Consider the following 23,595-nt stretch of genomic DNA (forward strand, 5'->3'; position numbering starts at 1 on the left):
TTGGGGAAGGTGCCTCTCAGGACTGCGATGGCAGGAAGGGCACCTCGCCACACCACGGGCTCGCTGCTCCAGACCCCAGAACATATACCGAGTGAACACTTAAGAAGTGCTAAAGCCCAGCCCTAAGCCGGGCGCCCCCACCCCCAGCCCTGCAGGCTGGGGTCTCTGGCTGTCCCCTGCCCAGGGAGAAGGGCAGAGGCCTCTGGTCAGGGCCTGAGGAAACAGGGCAGATACCCCAGGCTGGGGCCGGACCACATCAGAAGGGCAACATCTGGGCAGGCCCCCGTTCCACCGCAGAGTCCCCCATCTTCCATACACCACAGCCTCGCTAACTAACGGGATGCTCAGACTGGGGGGGGGGGGGGTGAGGCAGTGCTGCGGGGCACACCGGCCCCAGGGCGGGGCATCAGGAGGCTCTCAGGTAGCAGATCACCTCAGGCCAGCATGGACCTTGAAGGGTGCAGAGGCTCGTAAGCTGCAGCTGGGCCGTGAATGAGACCCCAGAGTGGGCCCCAGACCTGGAGGAGGCGTGGGAGCCAGTGGCGAGCTTTCAAGCCCATGCGAGACAAAGGACACATTTTAGCGGATTCAAGAAAAGCTGTCTTCCGAAAGCAGGATTCGAGATGCAAAAGACACCAGCAAAGTTTAATCAGGACACCCGAGCTGATGCCTTCTGAGAGGGGTGTGGCACTGGACCCGTCTCCAAACCAGGGAGGAAGGCCACACGGTGCTCAACCACTTCCTGCCCCCCACCTCCGGCCCAAAGTTCTGTTTTCCGACACCCTTCACGCCCACCGGCTGCCTGGGACCAGAAAGGTGTGGAGCCCTGAGAACTACAGGAGTCTGGGGTCACACGCTTCCTCGCTTGTGATCCCCAGTGCCCCAGAACCTCGGGACCCACCCACGGGTCTTGGGCACGGGCAGGTGAGTGGGCAAAGTGTCCCCAGAAACCAGGTTCAGACAGAAGTTAGGTTCCCTCGAGCACGTGGCCCCAATACCAACACCCGGGGGCCCCTGAGGCCTCATCGGGTCTTCACCAGGGCCCTGTAGAGTGAGAAGCTGAGAACAGCAGTGACAGCAGCCCCGATGACCCCCAGTGTCACCCGAAGCCAGAAGGAGGTAGAGTGCAGCTCCCCGTGGGCCAGGTGTCTGCAAGAAAAGAGGCCGGCTGGAGGCGCCTCCGGGACGCTGCCCAGAAGCTTGCTGCCACACCCCCACCCGCCTCCTGGAAAGCCCCAGAGCCCACGGGGCTGTCAGCGTGGGGAACAAGAGGGCTCCCACGGCAGGGGGCCACCAGCGAGACCAGACCCGCCCCGCACCTGCGTGACCCCGACCACACGGCTACAGCTGTCCTGCTCTCCCGGTGACAGAGGCCACTGGTCACCGGGCTGAGGACAGGCTCCCACCACAGGGGCTGTGTGCCGGTACCCACGGGAAAGTGGCCATGGCAGCGAGCCGGGTGAAGACAGCGGTGCTGAGCTTGCCCGGGCTGGCGCAGGAGAACGGAGCAGGGGCGGGCAGCCGGTGCCTGCGGCAGAATTCCGCAGGCGACAGGCCAGGTGGCGAGATGCCCTCAGGCAGGTCAGCCTTGGAAGAGACGAAGAGGCAGGGGGTCTGCCCGTCCATGTAGTGTCGCTGCGGAGAGAGGGGCCACGTCAGCGTGCAATCCCCGGTGGCCTGGGCCAGAGTACTGCCCCAAAGGGACTAGGGGTGGGGGCCTTGCCTTGTAGACGCTGGCACAGAACGCAAAGGACCCGGGGTCGCTGCCATCGAACATCAAGCAGGCCACGTCACAAGCAGCATCGGGTGCGGCGGCCAACAGGCTGTCTGCGCTCACCTCGCACAGCTAGACACAGGGCGGTCTCAGGAAGGGGTCCGGGGCTTGGCCCTCTGGGCCACATTGAGACAGGTCCCCCGGCACGGACTCGGGGTCTATCCCGGGGGGCGGGGGGTCACACTCACTATCAGGTACTTCTCCTGCCCGTTGACCTGCACCGTGTTGATGGCGTAGACGGCAGGCTCCTCGGGGAACTCCCTGCGATCCTGGCGTGGAGGAGGGAGGCGTCTGAAGCCCACCGGCCTAGAAGCTGCCCAGAGCCCCTTGCCCCTCGGGCGGCGGGGGGAGGGCCGGGGCAGGAGCTGGGCCCCTTCGCCCAGGGATACTCGGACGCTCACCCCCAGACGGCGGCCGAGGAAGGCCTGCAGAAAGGCGGATTTGCCCACTCCGCGGGCTCCCACCACCTTGCACAGGAGGACGTTCCTCTGCGTCTGCCCCTTCTCCTGATCCAACCTCTTCTCACGCGTGACTGTGGACAGACAGCCAGGGCGTGACTGAGGGGGCCGCCCGGGAGGGGCTGGGCTTGGGGTGAGAGGGCGGATGCCCACCTGTGATGGCGTGGGCCTGGGAGTCCCGCTCGCAGAGAGTGGGGTAACCCAAGTAACCAAGGTGCTCAAGGCAGCGCCGGACATCCAAGTAGGTCACCAGGCTGGGGGACAGGAGGGACGTGAGGCCAGGGAGGCGTGCTGTCACTGCCGAGCGGGAGGGGTCGGTGGCAGGGCTGGCACTCACGTCCACTGGCAGAGGTACCCGTGCAGGGACAGCCGGCCCGCCTCGGTGGGGACCTCAAGAGGCAGCTGGGAGCCCCAGGGCGCAGCTGGGAACACGCTGAAGAAGCTGTCCAGCTCCACAGGCGAGAGGCTGCCGTCGTGGTCCTACAGGCAGAGAGGCTGTGGGGACGTGTGCCTGGAGGCTGGAGGGGCTGGGGGGGGGGGGGGGGCGCACGGCGGGAGTCACGACACCCTCACCTGATCGTGCTTCTCAAACACCCTCTGCACAAACTGGTAGCCGAAGTGGTTGAGCTCGGTGCTGCAGCCGGGGGGCACGTGGAGCCTGTGGGGGTGGCAGGGGCTCTCTGGTTCCCAGGGAGCCCCGTGCCCACCACGCTCCCCACACCCCCCGTGTCCCGGGACGGGGAGGCTCCCGCATCACCCCCTCAGCAGACCAGAGTCCGCCCACGCGTTCCTCCCAGCCTGCCTCCCCGCGGGGGTGGGGGGCTGAGGAGCCCCCGGGCACCGGCCTGACGCGGAGAAGAGAGGGGGAGCCCAGCGCCCCGCCCAGCACTCACGGCGGAGCAAGGTAGTCCAGGGTCAGCTCTAGTGTGTCGCCGTAGCCAAAGCGCCGCAGGATGGTCCACGTGGTCTCGTGGCGGCCACGCTGGATGAACAGCGTGTTCAGAAAAAGGAAGCCTGTCCCGAAAGGGGCGGAAGGGCGAGTGACGCTGGGCGCGGCCTGACTCCTCCCTGCTCCCAAGGGACGGGCAGGGCGTCGGGACTCACCGTCCAGGGTCAGCCGGTCCTCCCGCACACCTCCCGCCACGTTCTTGCACACCACCGTCTTCACGTCCTCCAGGGCCTGGGGGGCCAGGGGGTGCCCGAAGCAGGATTTCTGCCCCCGAGGGAAAGTCGCCATCAGCCGGCCAGCCGCCTCAGCGACTGCTCAGCGTCACTAAGGGCACCCGAGGCACGGAGCGCAGCTGAGCCCTCGAGGGGTGGGCACCAGCAGCAGAGGGGGCCGCACCTGGAACGCGTTGAGTTCCTCGTCACTGAGCGCCTGATCTAGGTCCTGGTCTGAGAGCCTGAAGATGCGCGTGAGGGCCTGGACACACGCGGGCCTCAGCTGCAGGGACAGCCGGCTCAGCACGTACCCCACCGCCCCCGCCCCCCGCCGGTCAGCTTCACCTCCTCACCCTGCCTGTCGCCCACCTGCTTGGCCTCAGGGTCGTAGAGCGGGGCCGTGGGGTGTAGCACAGCCTTCTGTGCGTAGTAGAACAGCTCCGAGATGTTTCTCAGGTTCTTGGCAGAGCACTGGCGGCCACGGAGACAGACTCAGAAACGCCCCGAGGAAGATGCTGGCACAGGGTAGCACGCAAGGCTGCACCTGGCCTCAAGGACACCGGCTGAGGTCCCGGGGGCAGTGGCGCAGGGGCGTGGGCCGCAGGGCCTTGCTGCTGGGTTCCCGGTCTCACCCACCACTCACCTCCACGCAGGTCTCGATCTCAGGGAACTGGCTCATGATGGGCAGCACGGCCTCCATCGAGCTGCCCGCCCGCAGGTCTGACTTGTTGCCCACCAGGATGATGGGGACTCTGGGGAGAGAGACCCATTGTCACCGTGGGTGGGGGAGCTGGTGGGGCCCACCCCCCTGGGCCCTGCCCGTTACCTGGGGCCCCTCTCGGTACCCCCGTTCACCAGTGGGATCCATTTGGTGCGGATCTGAAAAGCAAGGCCTAGCCGTGAGGAGAGGGGCCTGCCTGCCCCACGGCTCCCACCTGGAACTCACGCCTAGAAGGGGGAGGTCGAGGCCCACTGAGGGACAAAGTCAGATGCCGGGAATGTGCCCGCTTGGAGAGGACAGCAGGTGGCACCTTATGTGATCCTAGCAAACACACCCAAGGGACCCGGGATCAGCAGCCCACGGCATCCCGTTCCACAGACTTGTGACCACCCACGGGCCCTGTGGGGAGACAGGGCCACAGGAGCTCCCCGGGGAAGCTGCGGGGTCCTGGCTACAGGACCCCGCACCCAGCATGGCTCCGCGAGGTTTCCTGAAGCACTGGTGAGAGATGGGGCCAGACACAAGTACAAGTCGCCCAGAGCCTGGGTCAGCAAGGTGTACCCCTGAAGTCTGTATGGAGGGCAGCATGGAGGTGGGTGCCAGCAGCAAGGACCGGGGTGGATCAGGAGCTCTACCCCCTCACCTTCTCGATGGTAGCCTCCTCAGACACGTCATACACCACACACACCACGTTTGCCTGCGGGAAAGGGGGTGAGGCACGGCGTGACCACGGGCTCCTTGCTCCACGCTGCCCTTGACGGGGCCGGAGACCTTGGAAACGCCCCTCTAGCCGATGCTCCCCGGTTACCGTCAGCTGCTCCAACTTGGCAAGTCCCTCTTGGTGGGGGTGTTGCAGCTGCCAGGCCCGAGCACTGCAGCTCTGGCCAGTGAGGCTCCTGGAGGGCTCAGGACCGACACCGCCGCCCCCAGAACTTGGCACCCCAGCCCTGCATTCCCTTGTCATCTCGGGCACAGAGAATAACGAAGTACGCCGTGAAGGATGACGGTGGCAGAAAGGCCGCCTCTGAGTAACGGTGGCCATTGCCCTTGCCCAGCAATGCCCCAGAACACAGCAGGAGCTACAGGGACAGCTACCCGCCCCCACCTCCCCCATCGCAGCCTGGTTCAGGTACAGATCCTCCTGTGACAGCACACGAGCAACGATGACCTATAGCCGTGGTCACAGCACCCACTAGGGACCAGAGACTTGGAGCAGTGGACCGGACTACGGGATGGGAGGGTAGGTGGCCAAGGCACAGAGGTGCCTAAGGGGTCACTTTGAAGAACACTGAGACTGCTCCCCAGAGCCCACCAGATGAGCAAACAATGGGCGCACTGAGCCAAAGGGCTGGCCAGCCATGTGGTGTGGGTACCAGGGCCCCTCTTCTCCCCAGCTCCCAGCGGGGTGAGTCAGAGGAGTCGGACAACTCTCAGTACTGGGAGGTCAGGGAGGGATTAGCGGAGCACCTTAGTCTAATCCCTCTGAGAGAGAAGCAGATCAGGCGGAGGCAGCAGCCCGCACCCAGGCCCTAAGTGATCAGCACCCCCTTCCTGAGCCCTCAGGGCACGCTGTACCTTGTCAATCTCTTCCTGAAGCTCCTCCGCCGTCTGCTCGGCTTCTGGAAAGAAAAGACACGCTACTGCAGAACTGCCCAAATGCCTGTTACTGGGCAGAGGCGGGGGGTGGGCTGGGCGGGCCGGCTCTACCTGAGTAATCCACGATGTGGGTGGGCACCTTCTCCGGGGTGACGTCTGCGGGGATGGTGATCTCTTCTGCTCGCGGAGGGACCTGGAAAAGACGCGGCGTACCGGTGGCCCGGGACGGAGGGAGGTCGCGCCGGAGAGACACCGAGGGGTGCGGCCGCGCTCGGCTCTTACCTCCGCGGGGAACTCTTCGCCCACGAGAGACAGGATCAGCGACGTCTTTCCCACCTGGGCTGCGCGGGGCGGAGCGGTCAGCGCAGCGGCCAAGAGCGCGGCGCCCCAGCCCCAATGAGGCCGGACCCTCGCCGCGACCCCGGTGGCCCCAAGACCCCCGCCCCCCCCCCCCCCCCGCTCCCAAGCCCGGGGTCCTACCCTCTCCCAGGAGCAAGATGCGCACATCCCGCTTCATGGCGGCCGCACGGATCCGGATTTGGATCTCGACCCCGATCTCGGCTCGACCCCGGCCCGACCCCGATCACGGATCCAACCCACGCTCTCCCACTTGCCCGCACTTCCGCCCCCCGCCCGCACTTCCGCCCCCCGCCCGCGGAGCCGCACTAACGAGCGAGGCGGGCCAGAGCGTCCGGACTGTGCGGCGGCGCCACCGCGCGGGCACACTGGGCACCGCGCCGGAGGGACGCGGCTCTGGCCCAAGGTGCCGCCCCACCCCGCAGCTCCGCGCGAGGACCTGACCCGCCCACTCTGGGCAGGGAGCAGGTCTGGGGACTCTGTGCGGGCTGAGCTCAGGCCAGGGCAGCAGGATCCTGGAATGACCATCTCACGATGCCAGAATGCAACACCCACGTTTATTTGAACCGCACAGGGCGGAAGCATACAAAAGCTCTCAGATCGAGAGCACTTTGCGTAAAGTCCAGGCTCTTGACGATTTACAGCGGCAGGTCCGCTGGTGTGTAGACATGGGCCTAGAAACCACCTTGGCTCAGCGGGAGGCCATGGGACAGCTCAGCTTCTCCGCCAGGCCGGCCAGGACCCTGAGCCCAGGGACTCCTCTGTGGCCAGGTGGCCTGAGACTTCCCACACCAGGATCTCACTGTGGGCCACTGAGAAGAGCAGCCGGGCAGAAGGGGCAAACCTGCAGAGCTGCACCAAGTCGTCATGGCCAGCAAAGTCCTGCACGGCCCCCGACTCACAGTCCACCAGCCTCAGCATACGCTCTGCGGGCAGAGGGCACAGGGCTGGGCAGGACAGGCAGAGTGCCGCGCATGCCAGGCCCCGTGTCTGTGTAGCTCCGGGGCCCAGGGGTCCCCCAACCCGTCTGGCTGCCGATGCCTCGTGGAGGAATGTGTAGCTAAAAGCCCTGTGCCCTCCATACCCCCAGGCCTGCTACCGCTGGGACCAGGGGCAGCCGAGCTAAGGGCGGGCCCATCAGCACCAAGGTGCCTCACAACATGGGGCTTTCGAGGCCCCAGTCTACACCACGGAGTCCCTCTGCTGAGGCCCTCGTGCTGGGTACAGCAATCGGCACCCCACACTCCTCATCTCTGGACCCTACGACTCCCCTGGAACAGGTGTCCTCACCCCACTTCAGGGATAGGGAGCTTGGGACACGGAGGTGAGAGGCACATCTCAGGTGGTGGTATGGGTGACCCACTGGGCCCCGCTCAAGACGGGCTGGAGTCCCTGCCCACCAGGACTCACCAGCAAAGCCAATGGCCATGAGGTGGGCTCCGGGGGACAGGCTCAGGGACACAGCAAAGAAAGGAAGTGGGATCTTCTCCACCACCTGTGGGCAGCGAGCATGAGCCTCCCCTCCCCAGCCTTGGATCCCCCCGGCTCCGGGCACCACGCGGGGGTCGGGGGCGCACGTGCCTGCTTCTGGTGGAGGCTGTAGAAGACCACCTCCGGATGCACGCCGAGACCCGCACACGCCAGCAGTGCCCCATCCCAGGGGCAGAAGGCAACAAGACAGGGCGGCGGACGGCTGGAAAACTGGGGAGGGCACAGCGTGCTGTGGTGAGGTGGGCAGGCAACTGTCCCCGCCGCCCGTGCCACCAGGAGCCTTACCTCCGTGAGGGTGGGCGAGGGGGAACTCAGCCAGTCCAAGAGCTCACAGTGGCCACGTGGCCAGTCGGAGGCCCAGATGCTGATCCGCTGGTCTGAGCTGGCAGCCAGCCACAGGTCGGCACCCTCTGCCCCCAGGTCTCCACACTGGGGGTGCGTGAGGGCTGGTGGGTGCCTCCTGCCCTGCTGTGCCCAATTCCCCTCCCCTGCCGGCACCCCCAAGGCCAATCCCCGCCAGCTCGTGGGGCCACCTCACCTCTTTGTTTGTGCTCTGGATGGTGGAGATCGGAGCGCCCCGGTGGTCACTCAATACGTGGAAGGTCATCCCTGTGCGGGGACGGCTCACGGCCACAAGCCCATCCTTATCTCCAGAGAGGATGGTCTGACCTAGGCCAGGCAGGGCCACACTCTGCTATCCTGAAGCCCCTGACCCCAGCCCAGAGGTATGACCTGGGCCCAGCGGGGGCTGCCCTGTCCCCCTGTGGGCCCCCACCCCTCACCATCAGCAGAGAAGGCAATGGCCGTCAGCGCAGCCCGGTGGGGGCGCATCTTGAGTTCCATGGCAATTTGGGAGACGCTGAAGACACGCAGGGTGCCATCGCTGTAGCCTGCTGCTACCTGCTGCTCCTCGGGACGCCCGCAGGACGGAGGGCTCCAAGCCAGGCAGAGGCAGCTCTGGGGACCCAGTGGGGACACACCAGCACTCCCCTGAGGGTGGAGGACAGGAGCCCAGCCCCAAGGCTGGGATGGACACTGTGGGGAGGACATGGCCACCACCAGGCAGGGCCGGGATGTGGTCTGGGCTCAGTCCCGGTGCCCCCCAGTACCTGGTTCAGCACCTGGAACTGGATCAGGAGCTCCATGCTGGCCAGGGACCACACTCTCACACTCCCGTCATCACTGCATGTGGCCCAGTGGGACCCACTGGGACTGAAAACCACCTCGTTCACCTGCAGGGAGCCAGCCAGTCCCACCTGAGGCCGCGTGGCCCCCAGGCAGAGAGGAGACACAGCAGGCCCGGGTCTTTTTTTCTTTAAAGACGTCATTTTTTTTTTTTTTAATTTTTTTTTCAACGTTTATTTATTTTGGGGACAGAGAGAGACAGAGCATGAACAGGGGAGGGGCAGAGAGAGGGAGACACAGAATCGGAAGCAGGCTCCAGGCTCTGAGCCATCAGCCCAGAGCCTGACGCGGGGCTCGAACTCACGGACTGCGAGATCGTGACCTGGCTGAAGTCGGACGCTTAACCGACTACGCCACCCAGGCGCCCCAAGATGTCATTTTTTAAATGTAATCTCTGCCCTCGGTGTGGGGCTCAAACTCACGATCCTGAGATCAAGGGTCACATGCTCTTCCAACTGAACCACCCAGACGCCCCAAGTAGTCTAGTCTTGAATGTGAATTTCAAGCGTAAGCGTGAACTCGTAATGCTTCTCACTGAAAAAAATAATTTGGGGCACCTGGCTGGCTCACTTGGTTAAGTGGCCTTTCCTGACTTTGGCTCAGGTCGTGATCGCACGGTTTTTGAGTTCCAACTCAGCGTCACAGAGTCCAGAGCCTGCTTCAGGTTCTGTGTTTTCCTCTCTCTCTGCCCCTCCCCCGATCACACTCTGTCTCTCTCTCTCTCAAAAATAAATAAACATTACATTAAAAAATAAAAAAAATAAAATAAAAAACTGGCTGAGCGGTAACAGGTTCCTCTGGGACTCGGACCATGACCTCTATGTCGTCTCCCACAGGAGGGACCCCGGGCTCTGAGAAGAAACAGCCACGGCAGGTCCTGGGAGGAGCTGCAGAGGGCCGCCTGGAACACCTTGCTCCACACGAGAGGGAGATCGCCAGCAAATGCCAGCTCAGGTCAAGGCCTCAGGACCCAAGTGTGCAGGCCCCAGTGGGTGAACGGACACGAGTTCTACCTGGACCACAGGATCGCACTTGGCTTTGACAGGCAACAGCATGGAAAGCCCCGGAAAGCATGGTGCTCAGGGAGAGAAGGCAAAAAGCAATGCCTTCTCAAATCCACAGAAACAGGTTGGTCTATGAGGACCAAGGACTGGGCAGGGGAATGGGGGTGAATGGTTAAAGGGTATGGGACCCCCTTTTGGGGAGATGAAATGCCCTGAAATTTGACTGTGGTGCTGGTTGTACAATTCTGTGCATGTAACAAAACCACAGACTTTCAGCGGAGAAAGCACAGGGCACGTGGCTTATGTTGCAACACGCAGCTGTCACCAAGAACAGAGCAAGTATGCAGTCCTCACCCACCTCAAACTCGTTTCTTTGATGGCAACTGTTGTATCTGAACAAATGAACAGATATTTTTAAAAAAGGGGGAGGGGGCTCAGGTACCAACTCCTAGAACCTCCTGCTGCCTAAAGGCTCGCTGAGCATCAGGAGAAACAGTGAGCACGAAGCTGCGGGACCCACATTTCCATCCAGCGGCTCACAGACACTCCAAACTGGTGGGCCACTGCTGGATGCTGAGGACCAAGCTGGCACCGAGGACACCCAGCCCAGAAGCCAGACGATCGGCTATCCTGCCACTCCTGCCTCGGCTGTGCCTCGGGGGAAGCAAGCTCACCAGCACGTCTCTCCCGAAAAGGATCAGACCGCCTAAAACACCCCCGAGCAGTGAGTCATTCTACGAGGACATCGGTGACAGGCAAGCGGTCCCCGAGTGCTTCCTGGTGAGACAGCTCACTCAGCAGGTGCCACGGGGACAAACTGGCCCTGACCAGGCCCTGGCCTGGCCCCCGGACAGCTCGGACCCCGGGGAGCACAGGGCAGAGAGGCATGTCCGGCCCCGTGGCCATGGGAGGCTCCAAGGCAGCCAACATGTTTTTTTCGGCAAATCAATTACCAGAGAAAAAAAGGCATCGTAAGAAACAGGTCAGAGCAGGCCAAAAGGCTGGGGGGTCCCGCCTATGGGTCCTGGCCTGGGGGGCTGCCTGGGGTTCTGGCCTGGGGGGCTGCCCGTGGGTCCTGGCCTGTGGGGACGTCTGTGGGTCCTGGCCTGGGGGGACGCCTGTGGGTCCTGGATCCACAAGGGGTAAGCACGTATCTCTGTGCTGTGGAGTCCTCATCCCTGGCGGGACCTCCAGAACCATTTCCACACAAACCCGTCTGACTGCTGGGCTCGGACTGGGAACAACCTGGGGAAGGCAGGGACAGAGGACAGCGTGTGTGGCTGGCTGCCCTGCCCCTGTCCGGCTTGGAAATCCCCTCACCTTACTCCTGTGGCCACTGATGAGGCGGGTGCTGGTGCCCTCGGCCCAGCTGACATACCAAAGGGTCCCCGCCGTGGTGCCCACCACGCCCATGTCCATGCTGTCGTGGAAGACGGCGCTCACGATGGCACCATCCAAGGTCAGTTCGTGCTCCATGAACACAGAGCTAGACCTAAGGCGTGGCGGGGGAGTGGCTTCAAAAGGTGGCAGCCGGGGCCCAGGGCTCTGGGGACACGTCCCCAGCCTGGGGCCACGACCCCCAGGGCCCCGCTCAAGGGGTCAAGGACACTGGCTCCCAGACACACCCACACACGTCCCACCTGGCACGGGCACCTTTGCGCCTCAGTTCCGGCACGGCCCCCACCGCCCACAGGCGTAGGCGCCTGGTGTTGCTTCCGCTGACCAGCCGCGCTCCCGAGCACAGCAACACTCCTGGGGGGTAGGAGGTGGCGTGAGCCACTTCCCCAGACGCCCAGACCTCGAGACTAAGGCTCCCGGGGAGAGGCCCAGCCCCGAGCTGTCAGGGGGCGCGGGGGCTCCGTCAGGCACCCACCGATCTCGCCGTCATCTGCTTCCCAGGCCAGGAAGCAGCGGCCGGCACGTGTGTCCCAGACACACACCTGGCCAGCGTTGGAGCCGCAGTAGAGCAGAGGCGCGGCCCCGTAGCAGAGCGAGGTCAGCTCGCCCGCCCCCACCTCCTGAGGGATGGGCTCCCGGTGCACCTGGAGGGACACAAGGGCAGCGGGGGTCAGCAACGTCCCGGGGCTGAGCCAGACCCCACCCTCCACCACAGCCTCTGAACCCTGGCACCTGGAGGGTGACGTCAGCCCCGCATTGCTGCAGGAGCCACGAGGTGATGGCACCTTGGCCCACGCAGGTGAGCTCTCTGGCATCGCTGGGGTTGAAGGCCACGCCGTGCGCTGGCTCCAGCAGGCGGGCGGAGGACAGGAGCTCGCAGGTGGCCACGCGCCACAGGGCCAGGGTGCGGTCACCGTAGTCCCCTGGGGAAGACGCACAGTGGATGCATCAGCTTCCCGGGAGTCTCAGGACAGGCAGGCGAGCCCAGAGACGACGGTCTCCCCGCAACCCAACTCACCCAGTGTGACGAGCAGCGCGTCGTCCGGCGAAAAAGCCAGGGCCTGCACAGCGGTGTCGTGGTAAGAGAGAAGGTGCCGGCAGGAGCCCCCAGGCACATCCCAGATGCGGATCTGGCAGAGGGAGGCTGTGCTGCTGCAGCCCGAGGCAGAGGCCAGGATCTGCCAGGCCGGAAGGCGGGCGGTCAACCAGGAGGGCGCAGCCCACCGGCCCACCCTGGGCCCCGTCCTGCTCTGGGGAGGAGAGCCAGCGTGGCTCTCAAGAATCCAGGCTCCCGAGTGCACTCCGGCCCCAGGCGCACAGGGTAGGGCGTGCGGCCAGCACCTGAGCATTGTGGCTGAGGGCCAGCGTGGAGATCTCCTCGGGGTGGCCGAGCCAGTGCCGCTGGGCGCCAGAATGCAGGTCCTCCACCACCACCAGGCAGCCACACGTGTAGGCGAAGAAGCCTGGGGGCAGGGAGGGCACCCCTGAGCCAGTCGGCCGGGCCCAGGGTGCATCCTCCCTGTTTGCTTCCACAGCCGTGGGCGCTCGCGCCTGGGAAGCCCAGCTCAGAGGCGGCACGGGTCCGTGCGGGATGGAACACAGGACAGGTTACCGGGAGAACACGCCTCAGCTCGGGGATCCCTCCTGGCCCGCCACCCAAGCCCCCCGCGGTGGCAAGGGCTCGCGTGCTCTGAGGCTGGGTAGAGTCTCAGAGCCACCTAAGGGTGGGTAGAGCTGGGCCCCTCCCCGCGGCTTCTGGGCTGGGAGCCAGGGTGCACCGTGGCCCCACCTGTATCTGGCTTCCAGACCACATTGGCCCGCCCGTTCCCGTTGTAGCCCACGACGGCCTTCAGGAGCAGACGCTCGACTCGGGCACTGGGGACAGAGACACTCTGCGAGGACACGGAAAGGACGATGGTGCGCCAGCACAGCACCCAGCACCCCGCCCCCCCAGTGTCTCAAGCTCTTCCCCCCTCAGGCCGGGGCCGGGGATGAAGCCTTAGGCCATGCAGGATCCCAGGAGACAAATGACAGGAGCCTGGGCCCCAAAGCCTGTGTAAGAGGCCAGGGAAGCCGAGAGGTGTGAACGCTGGGGGCAGGCAGTGCGGGAGGCACCTGGGTCAGGAGGGCGCAGGTGAGGGAGGGGCGGCGGGGGCGGGGGAAAGGAAGGCTCCACAGGACACCACCTGGGGCCACTGTGGGTGTCAGCAGGGCAGTAAGAGCCTTGACCAGCCAAGCCAGAGTGCAGACACAAGGTGCACGGGAGAGCTGCAGGGGGACTGGCCCCAAGGGCTATGGCAGCCACCCCAGGGAGACCCCAGGAAACTGAGCTTCCCAGGGAGAAAGAAGGCTCCCAGAAAACGCAGGGCCATGCCCCCTCCATCCCGGGGCCCGCAGCGTCTCCTTGTGAAAGGTGCCGTGAGGATGCCCCCAACCGACCTTGACCAGCGAGGAGGCCTTGTAGCGAGCGGTGAAGTGCCTGTAGCAGTCTGGGCGAGCAGAGGGATGGGCCTGGGCTTTTGTGATGCTCCGAGCAGCTGGCAGGGAGAAGGAAGAAGCCTCGGAACGTCAGAGCACCCGTGACCGTGACCGTGACTGTTCAGAGACCCCTCCTCGCACACGGTCGACTGGCCCTGCCGGATGGGACAAGTGCCTGACCCGCTCCGGATACCTGAGGTCGAGGGCGCACTCAGGCTGCATCCCACTGCTAGCCTGGCCCGGCGGGGGCCCCAGGCCAGCCTACCTGCCCTGCAGGGAACACCTCACAGGGTAAACCTCAGCCTGTCAGCAGCTGGGCCTCCCTTAGGCCACCTGGCACCCACAAGACACCTTGGCCGGCCAGTCATGAGTGTCCCTGCCCCACCCTGCAGCCCCTCCTCTGCTTACTGGCCCAGCCACAGGGGTGGGGACGCATGCTGAAGCCCCAGGGGCCCCCGGGAGTCCCCTGGGCCCCATCTCCAGCCCCGCTGGCCTCTTTCACCAGCATGGGCAGGCTTGAGGCCTGATGGAGCCCCTCGGGGTTGTGGCTCTCCTGGGACGGTCCTTCTTTATCTGATGTGGAGAAAGCACCTGGGGAGGCGCGGGGAAGGTGAGAGGAAGGAACAGAGCTCCCTCCCTCGCCCCTGCCCCTGCCCCTCCCCAGAGGCCTGGAGGGAAGCATGCTGGCTCCACCCAACAGTCCCTCCCAGGACCCCCACCCTTACCGTCAGCACCCTTGAGGGGCCCAGCATGGGCGCCCAGCTGGAGTGGGGAAGCCTGGGATGGCACAGGCACCTGCTGCCGGGGGAGCCCACCGGTGCCTGCCTCGGTGTCCTCCGGCTGCCTCGCACCTGGGCCTGGAGACACAAGAGGTCAGCCTGGGCTCAGGGCCCGGGGCGCGCTCGGCACATACAGACAGGTGTCCACACACCCCAGTTCTGCACTGGGGACCCCAGAAAAGGCAGTGGCACTATGCTACCCACAGGGACTGAAGAGCCGGCCCCAGAGATCACCACAAAGCCTACCCACGTGGTGGGGCCACTCACCAGCCTCGCAGGTCGGGGGTGCCCCAGGTGAGTCTCCGGCACTGCGGGGCAACAAGAGAGTCAGGTGGGGGGGCAGGTAGCCGAAGGCCTGGTGGACAGGGGTCGAGGGCGGGCACTCGCCTTCCCGAAGGTGACCTCCCGGGGGCACCCAGAACGTCCCATAGGAAGATGGCATCCGCCACGCTGAGGAGCTGCCGCTGGCCAGGGGCGAAGGCCACAGCGCGCACGGGCTCTGAGTGGCCGATGTAGACCTGGGGGCAACAGAAGGCACGTCCAGAGGCCCTCAAGGCATGGCCGGGGCACCACGGTCCTCCCAGAGCCGGGACAGAAGTAGTGCTCCACGCTTCACGCAGCGGACGCATCCTGCAGGCCTGGCCGTGACCTCCCGACCCTCTAGACCAGGGCCTGAGCAAGAGGTCCTCTGGGGTGTCAGGCCCCAGAAGGCACAGGGTGAGTTGAGGGTATCGTCCTCCACCTGCCCTCCCACCACCCGCCACGCACCTGCCTTCGGCACCCACCTGGCAGCTGGGGCTGGCCTTGGCCGGGTAGTCCCACACCCTGATGACCCGGTCAGTGGCCGTCAGCAGGAAGCGGGCATCCCTGCTGAGAGCCAGAGAGGGGCAGGCCACAGAGTGGACGCCTGATAGCTGCAAGAGGTCTCTTGTCAGTGAAGGGAGATTGAAGCTCCCAGAGGCCCCGTGTGGGAGAAGCCTCTCCTTCCTCTCTTCTCAGAAAACGCCCCCTCTGAGGAGCGGCAGGTGGCCCAGGGCCCCCCGCCCCCCGACTCCTCGAGGCACTGCAGGTACCAAAGCTGGAACCCAGAGAGAAAAAGAAGCCAAGCCGCTGACCACAGCCCCGGGCTCACCTCCCGGACCACGCGGCCCGACGCGGCATCCAGCACCACCACGGTGTGGGACGACGTGGACACTAGCAGGTGGCCGGGGGGTACGGGGCCAAAGCAGATGGCCACAGCCGAGTCCAGGCGGCTGCTGGCCAGCTCTAGGGCACTGACATCAACTCGCAGCAGCTGGGGGAGAGCAGCAAGTAGCCACCGGCCACGACCTCCAGACGGAGCTGACGCCCCCAGAGCCAGAGCGCGGGAGGCGGGCGGCCTCAGGCCCCTCCTCAGCAGCCCTGCCTGCCTGTGGCTCACACGCTGTGTCTGAGTCAAGGCAGCGGAGCCTAAACCCTCTCCGAGGTAAGCACAGCGTCCCAGCTGCCCCCTCAACTCCCTCCGGCTCCATACCAGGCCAAGGAGAGCCCCTGCCCCTCCCTGCCTCCCTCCACCCTGGTGGAACCCAGGACAGTCACACAGCAGCCAAGAGATGATCCCCACGGAGTCTGCCGGCCGGGCCAACACAGACACACAGAAAGCTCCAGCTGACTCACCTCTTCTAGGGAGGCTGTGCTCACGACGGTCACCACGTACTTGGAGGGGCCCACAAAAGCCAGCAGGAGGCTGTCCCCACTAACCACCAGGGCATTGGGGGTTGGGTGGGCATCCCGGCACACCATGTTAGCTGCCGGCAGCACGGGGGAACACGGTCAACTGGGTGCAGAGAGGGTACCCGCAGGAGACACGGGGCAGGACCCAAACCTGCCCCCAGCTGTGGGAAACACCAGCCCAGAGCCTGGCAGGTCACACAGCAACAGCCCACAAGACCCGCACGCGAGAGCACCAGGTTACCCGGCTACTGCCGGGGCGGCTGGCGGTTCTCCAGGTGACCACCTGGCTGGCCCGAGTTATAGCAGCCACGAGACAAAACAGACAGATGGCCTCGGGGGGTGCCATGGGGTGGGCCGACCCCCACCTGGTGCTCAGGCCACACACCTGCTCCTGGAGCAGGCTGGCACAGACCCTCATGGACCTGCACTGACCTGGGGGCCGAGGAGTCCCAAACCACCCTCACCCCGGAGCTCTGGGTAGCGAGCGAGCCCCACCCCGCGGGGACCCGACAAGGACACGGCTGGAGGGCCCGGTGGGGCCCGGGGGGCCTGACCTGTCACACGCAGGACGCGGCACCGGGTGGTAGAGCAGTGGTACTGGGCCAAGGTGCCCCGAGAGCAGGAGCTGAACAGGAAGCTGCCGTCGGGGCTGGCGGCCAGGCCGGTGACCGCTCCTTGGTGACGCCTGTAACACACAGGGACCCACTGCCCAGACCTCTCACAGCCGGGCCTGGACGAGTCCCCGGAGGGCAGCGGAGGGCCGTCCCCCACCCTGCCCAGCTGCCCCCCCCCACACCACGTCAGCTTCCACCACGGGTGTCTGTGGGGCTGGAGCCCGCCGGGCACCCACCTGTGCCGTACCAGGACCCCAGCGGCCTCCAGGCTGAAGGAGCAGACGGCCCCGCTGGCAAAGCCACAGAAAAGAACTGGCCGCGTGGGGTGGAAGGCGATGGCGCGCGGTGTCTCCTCGGGGGACCTCAGGTCATACAGCTGGAGGGCGGGGCTCCGTGAGGGCACGCAGAGGCAGGGCTACCAGATGGCCTCTGGCCTCAGGAGCCCCGTCGGCCAACCTCTCCAGCTGGCCTGAGCCCTCAGGCCCCACGGGCCCTCCTGTGTTCCACGTCTGCCTGGGCCCCACCCACCGGCCCCCAGGGTGGCCTGCAGCCTTCCGGTCCCCCCCTCTCCGCCATGCCTCCCTTCTGGCCACACCCAACCTGCTGCAGGGTCGCCAGGTCCCAGACGCGGACGGTGTGGTCCTGGGACACGGTGGCCAGCTGCCCTCGGCTGCACTCGGTGGCCAGGGCCAGCACCGGCGCAGTGTGGGAGCGAGCCAGCGTGTTGTATTCTCGGGAGGGGACGTCCAGGAAGCCCAGGTGGCCCGAGAGGGTGGCGGACAGCACACGCAGACCGTCAGGGCTGATGCAGACCCAAGAGACCGGGCCCTCGTGCTCTGCAGGCGAGGGGGAAGGAGGGGGGCTCGGCGACCTCTCAGCCCCTACCCTACCCACACAGACCCATCTCCTTGCGGCCCGCAGCTCCCCCATAACCACCGGCTTCTGGGCTCAGCACTCAGCCCTCTGGAGCCCGCGACTGCCTCCTAGCCAAGGGATGGCCCCAGAACACGGCCCTCCCATGGCCCTCCTCGGTGTCATGGCCCCACCTGCCTCTAGGAGCACGGAGGAGAAGTCCAGGGGCCAGAGGCGCACGTAACCGTCATCGGAGCCCACGGCGCACGTGGTCTGGGAGACACTGAGGCTGCTGATGGAAATGCCGGGGCCTAGGGGGTGGGCAGCGTCAGCCCAAAGCATCGGGACCGCTCCCCCCACGCAGCGGGGGACCCACCCACCTGCGCCAAATGGCTGCTTCTGTGAGGAGTGGCCGCCAGGGGTCTGTGTGGGCAACAGGCGGCGAGCACGCTGCACGGCCCGGCGCCGGTGGTCGATTTCCAGGATGTGGCCGCTGCGGCCGCACACGTAGCTGCTCGGGAAAGCGACAAGTGAGGGCCGGAGGGGCAGCAGGAAGCAGGAGCCAGCCAGTTACGGGAGCGAGGGCAGGGCTCACAGCGTATGGCTGTCCTGGGCCTGCCCGAAGGCCAGGTCGGTCAACTCCAGCACGCGGTGCTCCCCCAAGTCCACGGGGCAGGAACGCAGCTCCCCGCCTCGCAGCCGCCAGAGCCGTACGCCGCCCTGCCCGCACGACGCCATCCTGCCCGGCAGAAACCCGACAGTGGGGACAGTCCGCACGCCAGGCAGGAGGGGCAGGCTCAGCCCCCACCTGGGCCCCTGGGCTGCCCAGGACCCATCCCGGCAGGGCAGGGGCAGGGGCAGGGCAAGGACAGTCCCATCACCTGGTTTCATCGAAAAAGGCAACCTTAAACGCCTGGATGTCAACGCCGGTGTGCGTCTTTGCCAGAAGGACGGCCTCGCCGCCTCGTCCCACCTGCTCTGTGCCCCAGGCCAGCACCACCTGCGACAAACCCGTGCTGAGGGCCCGAAGCCCGCCCACCCACCCCGCCTGGCCTCCCCTACGCCTCAGCTCTCCCTTCCCATACCAGCCCGCCTGGGCCCTCGGCGGCCAGGAGTGTGGGCACGTCGGCCTACGCGCGTACCCCGCGGCTCCCACAGACGCTCGCAGCCGGGCGCGTCTGCGGAAACGGCGAACACCGACCCACAAGCAGAGACGGACCCGCGGTAGCACAGGAGACCCCGTGGACGCAGCGGACTTGCGAAGAGCTGACGTGTAACACACGGCCAGCAAGGACAGCGTGCCTTGTATAAACGCTGCCCCTGTCCGCGAGGGCTGAAAACCCGCCGTACTACACGGTGCGCACGGAGCGCGAGGCCGGGCTGGGGAGCTCTGCTTCCCAAGCAGTCTGGACTCTACCTGCGCCCCGGACCCCCAGCCCCGGCCTGTTACCGCTCGCCCGTGGGGGTCCTCGCCCTGGCCCCCCAGCCCCGGCCCGTTACCGTTCTCCCATGGGGGTCCTTGCCGACGCCACAGAGCAGCACCCCGTTGCTGGAGAAGCTGCAAGGGCAGGCGGGCGGTGAGCGTCGCTGGGGCTGGCCCCCCACCCCTCAGAGGCCCCACGCCCACCTAAGGGAACAGAGGGCGTGGACCGGGCTCCGGAGCAGGGACAGACACCCCCCGGTCTGGAAGTCCCACAGGCGCAGCATGCTTGGGGGCCGGGCCTGGGCTGAGGCCAGCAGCGAGCCGCTCCCATCCAGCGCCAGGGCAGAGACCTGGGGAGGGGGCAGGTTGAGGGACGGGGCTCAGCCTGCAGGCGCGAGCCCCCCTGGGGACGGGCCGGCGGTGCCCACCTTGTCAGTATGGCCGAGAAAGAAGCGCTGCTCCCGGGTGTCCACGTGCAGGACCACAATGACTGCGTGGCAGGGATACACCACAGCAGCCCCATCCTTGGTCCACAGGGCCTGTGCACGGGGGCCAGAGTCCGGTGTCACAGGCCGGTTGGCCTCACGCCCCCTCAACCCCGGCACACCCCACCCTGTGTTTCCGGGATGCGCGCGCGCACACACACACACACACACACACACACACACACACACACACACACAGGGCCTCCTCTGAACCCCGTCTGCGATACAAGAAACTGTGGGGCTCAGACAACGAAACACCGGAACCCACAGAAACTCGTGGCAAGCACAGGACCGTAGAGACCCAGAGGTGGTGCCCACGCCCAGCCCCACACGCCAGACGACAAGCATCAGCGCCTCACACAGCCAAGTGTGAGTTCTCGGGCCGACGGAAGCGCAAGCAGCCGGGCCAGTGCTGACCCAGCCTGTGCTCATGGAACAAGCAAGGGACGTCCGGACAGGAAGTCCACGCGTCCACTAAGAAAACACAGAGCCACGTGCAGGCATGGGATTGAGGACCTCAACACCCTAAGGAAGCTTATGTGTCCACACAGGCAACCTGGGGAGACACAGGCTTCTCCCACTGCACCCTCTGTGTAGTTGACATGTGATCCAAAAAGAACGTAAGAGCCCTCACCCATTTGGTACTGTGGCCCCCAAAGCCAATGACGCCCTTGAGCTTGAGGATCGGATCCGGAAGAAAGCTCTGAAAGAAACAAAGTCCCGGTGAGACCCCAGGAGGCGAGGCCCCATCCACTGGGACTGCACCAGCCAGGGCTAGTCCCTCCCTCCCGAGAAAGTGCCATCGTCCTCGTGGCTGCCAGCTGCACTGTGGCAGGGAGCCAGGATGTGGCCACAGTGCGGATCCTCCAGGGACTCTAGCTCCTGCCCCTGCCTGGAGTCCAAGGCCCCTGAAGATCACTTGGTGCCTCCTTACTCTTGGTTCAAAGACAGTCTCGCCCAAAGTCATCTCGGGCCTGCTCTGCTTTCTGCCAGGAGGCTGGAAGACAAGCGGTTATCAGAAGCCCAGCAGCCCCTGTCCATACCTCATCAAGGCCCCACTCCCTCAAGGCCTCACCCCCACTCAAGGTCCCTACCTTCCTTGGAAAAGGCACTGACCTGGCGCGGAGCCACATCCTCCAGGGCCACGGGCACCACGGCTGACTCTGGGGCAGCCGTGCGAACACCGTTGCCGGCTGTGTGCTTGTCAGTGACCTCCGCCCTGGCCGAGGGCTCCTGGCTACGGTCACGGGGGCCATTCATACTGGGGACCTCCGAGTGCTCACAGAACAAGCTGACCTCTGGAAGGGGCCTGGGCACAGGCCGGGCCTGGCGAGACCGCAGAGGTACAAGTGCCTGTCGGCACCCTAGGGCCACCACCCTCCAGCCCCATCCCCGAGGGCGCAGGAGCACTCACGGCCGTGGGGCCAAACATCTGGACCGCGGGGGACACGCCGTCCGGGAAAGGATTACTGAAAGCCACTGGGGGAGGGACGAGCTCGCGCACGCGCCCCCGGAAAACTGGAAAAGAGCAAATGCGTGTGGAGCAGAGCACGGAGGCCTGGGGAGAACGTGGGCCCTGGCCTCGCCACTCCTCCGGCCGCAGCCCACCCTTCCACCCTGGGCCCCCGGCGAGGTCTGAGACCAGCAGGCACCCCACACAACCTCCCGCACGGTTCCGGCACCCCAGGACGGCCTCCAGACTAGGCCCGGCCCCCGCGGGCCCCATCCCGCCAGGCTCACCACCCCCACACGGTGCCAACACCCGCTCCCGCCACGCTCCACGTCCCTGCTGACCCCACAGGCCCACCTGCCTCAGGAGGGGAGCGGCTCTTCCGAGCCGGCTCGGAAGATGCTCTTGAGCCGACACTTGGAAACCTTAACGGGGTGGAGGGAGAGTCAGCGTCCAGACTGCCCTGCCCTCCCTTCGGCAGCCGCCTCAGGACGGGCAGAGCCGCTCACCGGATGTGGACGTAGTGCTCGTGCCAGCTGTCCCCCTTGGGCACCGGGAATGCCATTTCTCGAGGTACAGGAGTGACAGGCAGCTTTGCCCGCCGGGCCTCAGCAACGGTGACGGCTACGAAAGGCAGAACCGGTTCGAGGAAGCCCACCCGGCTCCCTCTTCCAACACAGGCGAGACTCAACACCGGGGGACGATATGGTGTCGCCCGGTCCCCAGCCCAGCCACCACTGCCCCTTGCCCCCCACGGGCGCCTCAGGAGTCGGGGGGCTCCAAGATGGCTGCGATGCCAGCCCCTCCTGCTGAGAACCCCGGGACGGAGGGAGGGGAGGCGCACACGGGCAGCGGGAGGGGACGCTGCGGTAGGAGCGCTGGGTACGGGCTGCGGCGCCTACCGGGCTCAAAGCACAAATCGCTGGTGTAGAGGCTCTTGACGAGCAGACTGGCGCACAGCCTGACGCTCTTGAGGTGACCATAACGCCGGTTCAGGTAGACCAGGAGGATGTCCTGCAGATCCAGCTGCAGGCACGTCCAGCGGGCACCAGAGGGGGCAACGCCAGCCAGGTCTGCACATCATGAGCCAAGATCAGTGCCCGTGGTCTCGGCGGCCAGCCCACGGCGCTCCACTTGGCCGCAACCACGCGTGCCCCCCAGCACCTACCCCTGTGCCTGGGCCTGCCCACCTCCCTCCCCGCTCCCAGGCTGCCTCTCCCGGACCGCTGAATCCTGTTCACTCCCTGCCTCCACCTCACCTTTCCTAGACGTCCCGGCCTCACAGATGAAGGGAAACTGAAGCCACGTGGCCGTAGACTTGAACTCCCTGAAGAGGCTGGAGAAGGACACACGGATGACCTGGCTGTCCTGCAGGCAGAGCATGACCATGAGAAGACAAGCGGGGCTGCAGGAACGCACCCCCCAGCCCCCAGCCCCCACTCCCGAGCTCGGCACCTCAGTGGCTACGTCCAGATGAATGACGAAGTGCTTGGAGGGCAGGGGCCGGAACAGCACATACAGGTACCGTCCGGTCAGCCCCAAAGACTGGGTGCTGGTTTGGGGGAGCTGAATGTAATTCCCGGCAGACACGGAACCCCGGATGCGATACACCGTGCACTTGAGAGTCTTATCCTGAAAAGAGACAAAGCAGCACACGCGTGACCCTTGGGTGGTTCTACGAAATGTCTCAGGAGCGAACGGGTCCCTGCTGCTGCCACCAAGTCCCTTGTCCACTTACTGTCACAGGAGTCACGTCGCCTTCCTTAGTAGACCGCTTCCACTCGCCCACTTTGAAGTGTCTGAAGACGTTGAGGAACGGGTGCTGCCACGCTGGGGGGTCACGAAGGTATGAGGACCCCCACGGGCATGAAGGCCTGACCCCAGGTGCCAGACCCCCGCGGGTCCTTGGGGGAAACCTGTCCCCGGGTGCCAGACCCGCGCGTCCTGGGGACGGGGGACCCGTCCCCAGGTACCAGAGCCCTGCGGGTCCTGGGAGAGGAGAGCGGCATCCCTCCGTGGGCCTCCAGACCTTCCAGGGAGGGGCCAAAGTCTGGCTCTACGCTCCCCCCACGGTGACGGCGATCACAGCGCGCGGACCCGGCTGGGGCAGCGCGGGTTCAGTACGCTCCGGTCCCCGAACCCCGGACCCCGAGCCCCGGCCTCCCGCGCGCCGCTACCTTTCGCCATGGCGTCCCGGCTCGCACTTCCCGCCTAGACCGCCGCTCACCCTACGCAGGGCACGCAGCGCGCGCTTAGCAACGGCCGCCTGGCAACGGCGCCACTTCCGCCGGCCCGCGGACGGGGCCACGTGACCTGCGGCGGGGCGGGGCGCACGAGAGCGCGCGGTGGTGGCCGCGTGACTGCGATCGGCCGGGAGTCCGGTCGCGCGGCCCGGGTCACGGCCGGAGGGTGCTCCTGGCTCGCTGTCCGCAGCCTCTCGGGCGCCTCGGGCCTCTGCGGCCACTCTCAAGCCGGGGCCCTGCGGGGATGCTCTAGCAAATCTAGCTGTGGGGACCTGGGAGGGGCCTCTCTGGGGCCCACCTGTATAGCGGGAACACCATGTGTGGTGGGAACGCGCTTGGCAGAATTAATCCGTACCCACCGACGGCCCAGACTGGGCTCCACCTACTGCCTCCAGCCCTCTAGCGATGCCGTC

At 65.9% G+C, this 23,595-nt stretch overlaps 2 protein-coding genes across 7 annotated transcripts; both read right to left on the reverse strand.

The window, feature by feature from the left end:
* Positions 1–617: 617 nt before the first annotated feature.
* On the reverse strand, positions 618–6,351 carry RHOT2 (ras homolog family member T2). 4 transcript variants are annotated; one of them, XM_045047819.1, is made up of 19 exons: positions 6,191–6,351; positions 5,993–6,051; positions 5,822–5,903; positions 5,690–5,733; positions 4,758–4,811; positions 4,220–4,272; positions 4,037–4,145; positions 3,763–3,864; positions 3,578–3,676; positions 3,337–3,445; positions 3,126–3,246; positions 2,806–2,890; positions 2,570–2,712; positions 2,386–2,486; positions 2,176–2,306; positions 1,963–2,043; positions 1,724–1,846; positions 1,429–1,635; positions 618–1,149 (listed from the first exon to the last, which is right to left on the reverse strand). In XM_045047819.1, exons 1-19 carry the CDS (start codon positions 6,225–6,227, stop codon positions 850–852), a joined length of 2,040 nt encoding a protein of 679 aa, XP_044903754.1. In that variant the 5' UTR covers positions 6,228–6,351; the 3' UTR covers positions 618–849. The 4 variants fall into 4 exon arrangements, 3 of the variants coding, with proteins under 3 accessions (XP_044903754.1, XP_044903755.1, XP_011289048.2); XM_045047820.1 differs by having other exon boundaries at positions 5,993–6,046; positions 6,191–6,340; XM_011290746.3 differs by having other exon boundaries at positions 871–1,149; positions 1,433–1,635.
* A 254-nt stretch (positions 6,352–6,605) lies between these two features.
* Positions 6,606–23,252, reverse strand: WDR90 (WD repeat domain 90). Of its 3 annotated transcripts, none has more exons than XM_006942501.4 (43): positions 23,117–23,252; positions 22,678–22,769; positions 22,395–22,571; positions 22,199–22,307; positions 21,842–22,012; positions 21,449–21,563; positions 21,297–21,364; positions 20,904–21,007; positions 20,606–20,815; positions 20,424–20,486; positions 20,124–20,192; positions 19,433–19,543; positions 19,209–19,354; positions 19,082–19,139; positions 18,463–18,581; positions 18,177–18,320; positions 17,962–18,092; positions 17,776–17,892; positions 17,330–17,565; positions 16,966–17,105; positions 16,670–16,800; positions 16,059–16,189; positions 15,535–15,696; positions 15,188–15,316; positions 14,790–14,920; positions 14,670–14,710; positions 14,349–14,480; positions 14,032–14,214; positions 13,585–13,682; positions 12,935–13,037; positions 12,487–12,608; positions 12,164–12,323; positions 11,878–12,068; positions 11,621–11,789; positions 11,388–11,499; positions 11,068–11,239; positions 8,668–8,790; positions 8,341–8,515; positions 8,097–8,227; positions 7,844–7,987; positions 7,649–7,768; positions 7,478–7,562; positions 6,606–6,993 (listed from the first exon to the last, which is right to left on the reverse strand). In XM_006942501.4, exons 1-43 carry the CDS (start codon positions 23,124–23,126, stop codon positions 6,782–6,784), a joined length of 5,547 nt encoding a protein of 1,848 aa, XP_006942563.2. In that variant the 5' UTR covers positions 23,127–23,252; the 3' UTR covers positions 6,606–6,781. The 3 variants fall into 3 exon arrangements, with proteins under 3 accessions (XP_006942563.2, XP_044903752.1, XP_044903751.1); XM_045047817.1 differs by having other exon boundaries at positions 8,341–8,581; XM_045047816.1 differs by having other exon boundaries at positions 6,606–7,014; positions 8,341–8,581.
* Positions 23,253–23,595: the final 343 nt, after the last annotated feature.

This window comes from Felis catus, chromosome E3 (assembly GCF_018350175.1).
Source record: "Felis catus isolate Fca126 chromosome E3, F.catus_Fca126_mat1.0, whole genome shotgun sequence".
In the NCBI taxonomy this organism is placed as follows: Eukaryota; Metazoa; Chordata; class Mammalia; order Carnivora; family Felidae; genus Felis; species Felis catus.